The sequence below is a fragment of the Rhinopithecus bieti genome, unplaced genomic scaffold, assembly GCF_001698545.2.
Source record: "Rhinopithecus bieti isolate Rb0 unplaced genomic scaffold, ASM169854v2 scaffold_52032, whole genome shotgun sequence".
In the NCBI taxonomy this organism is placed as follows: domain Eukaryota; kingdom Metazoa; phylum Chordata; class Mammalia; order Primates; family Cercopithecidae; genus Rhinopithecus; species Rhinopithecus bieti.
Window position 1 is genome coordinate 563,527 of NW_016821592.1, and position 8,779 is coordinate 572,305.

Consider the following 8,779-nt stretch of genomic DNA (forward strand, 5'->3'; position numbering starts at 1 on the left):
CCTCCCCACTCCCCCTCCCCTCCTCCTCCCTTCCCTTTCCCTGCAGTTTTTTTGTGTGTTTGCTTTTGAGACAAGGTCTTGTTCTATCGCCCCGGCTGGAGTGCAGTGGCACAGTCATAGGTTACTACAGCCTCTAGCTCTTAGGCACAAGCAATCCTGCCTCAGCCTCCTGAGTAGCTGGGACTACAGGTGCATGCCACCATGCCCAGCTGGTTTTTGCATTTTTTTTTTTTTTGTAGAGATGGGGTCTCAACTATGTTGCCCAGGCTAGTCTCAAGCTCCTAGGCTCAAACAAGCATCCCACCTTGGCCTCTCAAAGTGCTGGGATTACAGGTGTGAGCCACTGTACCAGGCATTGTCTGCAGTTTTAGGCATCCATTGGGGTTCTTGGAATGTATCCCTCAAAGATAAGGGGGAACTACTGTACTTAATAGCTACTTAGGGACTTCCCAAGACTAAGCACTATGCTGAATGATACCATACTTTATACCTTCTAACCCTTACAGCATTATATTCTAAAACTGGAAATAGTACAAGAGGGTAAGTATGGCCTCTGCCCAAACTGTCCTGAAATAACATGTATTCCCCTACGTTGCACAGGCCTTCCTGTGACCATGCTATCTCAAGGCTATTTTGTATTACTTCTTTTATAGCATCTTGTTTGTTGCATTAATAGAATTCTACATAGTTTGTAATTACTATTTGTTTACTTTTACATTTCTGACTTAATTACTAGAATATAAGGTTCAGGAAGATAATGTCTGTTAACATTCACCATTAAATCCCCAGTACCTACCACAGTGCTTATCAAAACATATTAGACACTTAATAAATATTTGTTGAAAGAATAAATATTAATGAGTCCTGCCAGATGGTATTATCTGCATTTTCAACAACAATCCATGGCTCAGAGAAGTTAAGTATATTGCCCTCAAATCACATAATTAATACATAACAGAGTAAGGGTAAGCCTGTGCTGTTCTTCAGTAGGCTATACAATAGTAGTATAGTGTTCCTTTTTAACTACTGAATTTTGATAAGAGTTAAGGGTATCTCATAACATGGCAGAATATAGTTAAAATCCAGGTGATCTTCTGTATTTTAGTTTAACCACTTAGGTCATATTGTCTTTAAAAAATTCTGCTACTGTGAAAGGGAATTAAATGGTCACCTTTTTGGGATTTTGTGTTTACAGGTAAAATTTATGAAGACCATTCCTGGTACAGCACTGGTAGAAATGGGTGATGAGTATGCTGTAGAAAGAGCTGTCACACACCTTAATAATGTCAAATTATTTGGGAAAAGACTTAATGTTTGGTAATTATCTATCTTAAATGATAAATTTTAAAAAATATTTTAAAATCTTTATCCTTTTTTATTAGAGACATTAATGTCAACTTGAGAATATTTTAATGTAACTGAGGGCACATCTGAAACAACAGCTGCAGTATTGTTATTTTAGATAAGGATTAGGGTCGTATCACTCAGATTTTGCTTAGCTATACCTGTTTTTTAGTTTTATGATGATAAAACATGTTAAAATGGGCAAGTTTTTATGTTAAAGTTTTCTAATATGAGAATATATTTAATAGATTTTCTTTCTAATTGATGTCTAAACTACAAGAGTGATTGGTTATAACCCAAACTAAATCCTCTATTTAAATAGCTCTATGTATGCCTTTTTTGGTTAAGATTTATGCAAGCAAAATATATCAGCATTCTGAGACTACTTGCTGCTTTTTATCTAACAAAGTACTTTTGTATGTCTTTTCTTTCCAATCTTTAGCGTGTCTAAACAACATTCAGTTGTTCCAAGTCAAATATTTGAGCTGGAGGATGGTACGAGTAGCTACAAAGATTTTGCAATGAGCAAAAATAATCGCTTTACAAGTGCTGGCCAAGCATCTAAGAATATAATCCAGCCACCCTCCTGTGTTTTGCATTATTATAATGTTCCATTGTGTGTCACAGAGGAGACCTTCACAAAGGTAGGCACTGAAATACAAATGTGTATAGAATGTTGCCATTTCCTATTTTAAAATCTGTTTTAGCTTCATTTGGAAGTCGTCTTGCTCATTCTTTTGCTTTCGATATTATTAGTATTTTATTTACTTGGTACTGGATAGTTTATTCTTTGACCATTGTACTTTTCTGGCCTCCATTCCTCATTGGTCTTTGTTGATGTGTGGTTCAGTCCTTTTGAGAGTTGGAATTAGAATGAGGTCGTCTTACTCCTGCATTCAGAAAGTTATTTAAAGACATATCATGTTTTTAAATCTCACCCACAACAAAATTTTATCCATATTGTTTCCCCTAACTTAGAAAATGCTAAGTAAGAATTGTAAGAAATGCTTCAGATAAATGATTTTCTGGAACTCTACTCCCTACCTTAAGTACTAGATAAATCCTGGTCAACTCTGAGAATATGTATTTTAGTTAACCAATCTGTGATTTTATTGTGCGGCACTAAGTTACTTAACATAGTTTATAGAATTTCACTGTTTTTAATTGATTTTCTCATACAACTTGAGAAAGTATGTAAAAAACATACTTGATTTAATCCATTCATTCCAGAATTGAAACTTAAATTCTGCCATAAAGTTTACTTTCTGTAAAAAAGTGGGATATTATTTTGGCTATATTTTTAATGAAGTTTTACTTTCTTCGGCAGTTGTGTAATGACCATGAAGTTCTTACATTCATCAAATATAAAGTGTTTGATGCAAAACGTAAGTGAACAGTCCCTCTTTTAAAGTTTTCTGGTTAAGTTGGTGATAAGCAAGTAATAATAACTGAGTTTGTGTTTTTTTGTTTTAGCTTCAGCCAAAACACTTTCTGGGCTATTAGAATGGGAGTGCAAAACTGATGCAGTAGAAGCCCTGACGGCACTGAATCACTATCAGATAAGAGTCCCGAGTAAGTAAAATACTGTATTTGTGTCATAATTATTTAGTGGGAGTTACCTTCACAGAAACATTCATGGTAATATAAAAATAACACTTAATAGGCTTCTTAAAAAATACAGATAAATACAAAAACGAAAGGCATATTAATTCCTGTATTAGTTATCTATTGCTGTATAACAAATTGCCATACAATTTAGCATCTTAAAACAGCAAATATTTATTATCTTACTGTTTCTGACGGTTAGTATTTTGGGTGCATTTCAGCTGGGTGATTCAGGCTTAGGATCTCTCATGAAGTTGGCAGTCAAACTGTTATCTAAGTCTGCAGTAATCTCAGGGCTTGACTGAAGCCAGAAGATCCACCCCCAGGCACACTCATGTTGTTGTGTGCAGGCTCAGTCAAGCCACATTGGCCTTTTCATGGTAGCTGACTTCTCTCTGAGTGATCCAAGAGATAAATCAACAATGTTTTTTATTAATCTAACATTAAGTGATGTCGTACCATCACTTAACGTTACAATTTTTTTGGTCACAGAGACCAAACATAGTACAGTGAGTGTTGGAGGGGACTATATGGGGTGGGAGTACCAGGAGGTTGGAATCACCTTCAAGCTATAGCTTCCACAATCCCTGTTGATCATTTTAGAGGAAAGCAATGGCACAATCTCGGCTCACTGCAACCTCCACCTCCCGGGTTCAAGCAATTCTCCTGCCTCAGCTTTCCAAGTAGCTGGGATTATAGGCACCTGCCACCACACCCAACTAATTTTTTTATTTTTGGTAGAGACGGGGTTTCACCATGTTGGCCAGGCTCGTCTCAAACTCCTGGACTTCATGATCCACCCACCTCGGCCTCCTGAAGTGCTGGGATTACAGGCATGAGAAAACTCAAGTTTAATTTTTGAAACTTTGTGCTGTGTAATTTACTTTGATCCTGGATCTAAAGGGTATTTAAATAATAGGAGAACATTATTGGGTGTGGTGATGAATGATGGTTTAAAAAAGAGAAAAAAAAACCACTGAATGATTTATGGGTGGAATAACATCTGAAATTTGCTTTGAAATATCCTGGCTTTCAAAACTATGTGTGAAGGGTAGGTAGATGAAGTAAGACAGCCAAATATTGACAATTACTGAAGCTGGGTGATAGGTATGTGGGGATTCATTAAACCTATCTATATTTTTGTGTATGTTTGAAAATTCCTTAATAAAAAGTTAAGTAAGAAACACTTTATTTTTTTTGTTTCGTTTTGAGAGAGGGTCTTGCTCATCTCCTAGCTTGGAATGCAGTGGTGCAATCACAGCCCACTGCAGCCTCAACTTCTCTGAGCTCAAGTGATCCTCCCACCTCAGCCTCCCAAATAGCTGGGGCTACAGGCATGCAACACCACGCCCAGCGTATTGATGTGTATTTGTTTATTTTAAAAAAATTTTTAGATGAGGGGGTCCTGCTGTATTGCCTAGGCTGGTGGTCTTGAACTCCTGGCCTCAAGCAATCCTCTGGCCTCAGCCTTCTAAGTTGCTGGGGTTATAGGCACAAGCCACAATGTCGACTTTCTTCTCATTTTACTTTTAGTTTAAAAAAAAGAAAAGGGAAATGTTATTAAGTAGTGACAGTAGTGAGGCTTAATTTTGAGAGAAAGTTTTAAAAGCTTTAAAGTTATATGAAATACATTAGAGATAGTATATAAATTGTAAACTATTTGGAGATAGGGACAATTATGTATGTTTTTATCCTCCGCAGTGTCTTGTACACACTTGGTGATGCATATGCTTTTCCCCTTACAGGAATTTTTTTTGTTTAATGAACTACAGCTTTTAATACTAAAATTGTGATACATTAAGATAGCAAAACCGGTTCTTTGCTTTGATTTCTTATATATGCAGTTGAGGAAGAGCTATTTCTGCCTGGTCTGAAAAATTAAAGAAAAATTTACGGGCCGGGCGCGGTGGCTCAAGCCTCGTAATCCCAGCACTTTGGACGGTCCCGAGACGGTGGATCACGAGGGGCAGGAGATCGAGACCCATCCTGGCTAACCGGGTGAAACCCCGATCTCTAACTAAAAAAATACAAAAAACTAGCCGGGCGAGAGTGGCAGGCGCCTGTAGTCCCAGCTACTCGGGAGGCTGAGGCAGGAGAATGGCGAAACCCAGGGAGGCGGAGCTTGCAGTGAGCTGAGATCCGGCACTGCACTCCAGCGCTGGGGACCAGAGCCGAGACTCCGTCTAACCAAAAAAAAAAAAAAAAAAAAAAAAAAAAAAAAAAAAAAAGAAAAATTTACAAAAAGAAAAATTTTTTGTGATGTAACCCAGTTTTTTTTTTTTTTTTTCAGTAATTTAAAACTTACATGCCCCATTGAAGAGAGATTTAATAAACTAGATTCCCTGGGAACTTTTGGGATTACAGATGTCTTCATGTACACTTTCCAGCCTTTGTCCTACTTCCGAAAACTGATTTGAATTTTAGATTGACGTTTTTTTTTTTTTTTTGAGGCGGAGTCTCGCTCTGTCGCCCAGGGAGGAGGGCTGTGGGGCCATCTCCGCTCACTGCAAGCTCCGCCTCCTGGGTTCACGCCATTCTTCTGCCTCAGCCTCCCGAGTAGCTGGGACTACAGGCGCCTGCCACCACGACTGGCTAATTTTTTGTATTTTTAGTAGAGAGAGGGTTTCACCTTGTTAGCCAGGATGGTCTCATCTCCTGAGCTCGTGATCCGCCCACCTCGGCCTTCCAAAGTGCCCGGATTACAAGCGTGAGCCACCGCGCCGGGCCTGAATTGACTTTATAGAGAGTTAACTGCTGGCAATATTTTTGCAATGTGAACTTTGCTGCTTAATCCTGATACTATGTATTCTTTTTTTTTGTTTTGTTTTTTTGAGACGGAGTCTCGCTCGGTCCCTCAGGCTAGAGTGCAGGCTGGAGTGCAGAGGCCTGATATCCGCTCACTGCAAGCTCCGCCTCTCGGGTTCACACCATTCTCCTGCCTCAGCCTCCTGAGTGGCTGGGACTACAGGCGCCCGCCACCATGCCCGGCTAACTTTTTTGTATTTTTTGTAGAGACGGGATTTCACCATGTTAGCCAGGATGGTCTTGATTTCCCAGCCTCATGATCCACCCGTCTTGGCCTCCCAGGAGTGAGCCACCACGCCCGGCCGATACTGTTTATTCTTTAATGATCAGTTCACTAAAAAAAATTGAATGCCGGACAGTGTTGAGAACAATAGAAATGTAGCAGTCAATAAAGTCCCTGCCTTCATGAGCTTACCTTCCAGTGAATATGAATAAAAATCTTCCCCTTACCTTAGAAATTTTAATTTTTTTTTTTTTTTTTGAGACGGAGTCTCACTCTGTCACCCCGCTCTGTTGCCCATACTGGAGTGCAGTGGCATAATCTCGGCTGGCTGCAACTTCCACCTCCCAGCCCAGGTTCATGCAGTTCTGCCTCAGCCTCCGGAGTAGCTGGGACTACAGTCGCACACCACCACACCCAGCTAATTTTTGTATTTTTAGTAGAGAGGGGTTTCGCCTTATTAGCCAGGCTAGTCTCGAACTCCTGACTTCAGGTGAGCCACCAAGTCTGGTCAGTTTTACTACTTCATATTCCTGCTTTATATTCACCATATTCTTTATATTTAGTATAAAAAGGTGAAATAATTTACTCTGGTACTTCAAAGTGATCTTGAAAGTTTGATGAAGTGAAATATTAACTCTGTTTTTTACTTTTTACAGATGGTTCCAATCCCTATACATTGAAGCTTTGCTTTTCTACATCATCCCATTTATAAGAAGAGAAGAGCATGTTAGAATTTATGTTCACCTTTATTAACAATTTCAAAGCTATACTTCATTAAAAAAATCTAAAATGGTTGATCTCATGTTGCCTTGCTTACTTTAAGATCCTGTTCTGTAATAAACATATTTTGCCTTGAGTAAATTTGTTGTAAACTTAAATATTGAATTGTTTTCATTTTAAGATAGAATATCATAATGTAGACTATCTACAGCTTCATTGTAGATTATACAGATACATAATTTCTAACCTTATTACTGTAATTTTCTTCCACAGTAAAATATATTTGCATTCTTAATGCTAATTATCTGCAAGTATTTTTTCATTGTGTAAGAGATTAATGCAGGTGAAAGTATTGCATTTTAATATAGAATTCCTATTATATGTTTAGATGTTTAAGTATGTTGCAGTTACTCATATTAAACATAACTTGTATTTATTATTTTAATCAAGTTTGAGAATAACATTACATATGTTGAATTTTAAGTACTACAGATTTAACTGATTTTATATTTCTGAAAGGCTAACAGACATGGATACACTTGTACAGTATGCATTCAAACTTATTTAAATTGGTGTATTTTTTTTTAAGTCAGTGTCCATTTGTATTGACATGCCTCTGTTTCTAGTCCAGTTTGGAGATTTTATAAACTTATAACAATGAGTTAATGTGTTCATTTTCATTTGTTGCATGTGACTTAAATCTTAAATACAGCTAGTATTTGGCATTGAGATTTTAATAGAGGTTATAATTAACAGTTCTCTTATAGATAATAATTTGGGATCTATGGGTGGGCTTCAGAGAATCTGTGTACCCCCTAAAATTGTATGTAGAATTTTGGATATTTACATTTTTATTTTTTACTCTTGAATCCATCAGTAATATGTATTTTCTATATGGTACAAGATTTAAGGATCTAATTTTATTTTTATTCCAAACAGATAGCTATTTGTCTCAATACCATTTATTAAACATTCTTTCTCCCACTGGATCTGTTTTTTTTTCTTTTTAAAATAATAGATTTTATACATAGGCAAGTAAGATTTAAGGACCAAACATGGTATTAAGAGACTATAGCACGATTGTTATCAAGTTCACAGCTTTTTTACAATAGAAAAACTGATGTGGCCATTTTGTTGTCATCTTTAAAAGAAGGGAGAATGTGTGTCATCTACCTAGAATAACTGATACCAATAGTTGGTAATAGCAGTTTTGTAATCCTGACACTTTAAAACAAATTTGTAAATGAAAGTTCCATTTAGATCTTTTGTAAAGACTTTATTTTAAATTTTAATATAAAAAATCCTTTTATAAATAAGGCACATGTTTACAATTTTAGAGCTATTTAATAGAAAGTTTAGATGGAAACTAAACACACATTAACATTTATTTCCCCTCATTTTGATGGCAGTGGACCAGCATTTCCTCTAAAGATAAAGAAAAAATTAAATTTTAACCTAGAAATATTTTAGACCCTTATCACAGAACGCAGTAAGTTATGCCAAGGGTAACTGTGTGAACTGTGCTCGATACTGGGCTATGTATGTTTCTTACTCGTTGCCAATTTAATACCTAAGTTTATCTAACTTTACAATAAACAAAGCTTTTTTTCCCCTATAAATACTTTTCTACCTCTGTTGAAAAATTGAAATGCCTTAATTTTGGTTTATGTAATAGTTGTGTACTTTCTTTCCTCCTCTGAAAATTAATGTGGATTCTCAGAATTACAGACTTTTTAATGCCTAAGATTTTAAGAAATAAACCTGTAGGTATTGGCAGGGCTTATTTCATTTAGATTTTAATTAGTTTTGACTTGTAGAAATGATTTTTATCTGTAAGGCTCTCTCTCCACCAAAATAAGTGAATTCTTTGGGAGTAAACTAGTTGGTAAGTTGGGCTTTGCTGATAGATATATGCACTGGTGCGTAAGCCCTATACTGCTGCCGTCACTAATGTTTTTGATAGTTTACTTAGGGATGACTGCTGTTAATGAAGTTTGCTTTGTGAATACTCCCTCTTTCTTTAGCCTTGGCAACATTCTTCTCTGTACTATCTTTATGCTTTTAGAAGAACAAGAAAAATCA

The 8,779-nt window shown here is 36.7% G+C and overlaps 1 protein-coding gene across 1 annotated transcript in view; it reads left to right on the top strand.

The window, feature by feature from the left end:
- The window catches only part of HNRNPLL (heterogeneous nuclear ribonucleoprotein L like), a 39,840-nt gene extending 32,156 nt beyond the window's left edge, over positions 1–7,684 (top strand). Inside the window, exons 8-12 of the mRNA XM_017860411.1 lie at positions 1,196–1,317; positions 1,787–1,988; positions 2,672–2,729; positions 2,818–2,916; positions 6,634–7,684. Of these exons, the coding sequence (XP_017715900.1) occupies positions 1,196–1,317; positions 1,787–1,988; positions 2,672–2,729; positions 2,818–2,916; positions 6,634–6,689 (537 nt within the window). The 3' untranslated portion in view covers positions 6,690–7,684. The remainder of the gene's footprint in view (positions 1–1,195; positions 1,318–1,786; positions 1,989–2,671; positions 2,730–2,817; positions 2,917–6,633) is intronic.
- The last annotated feature ends 1,095 nt before the right edge of the window (positions 7,685–8,779 follow it).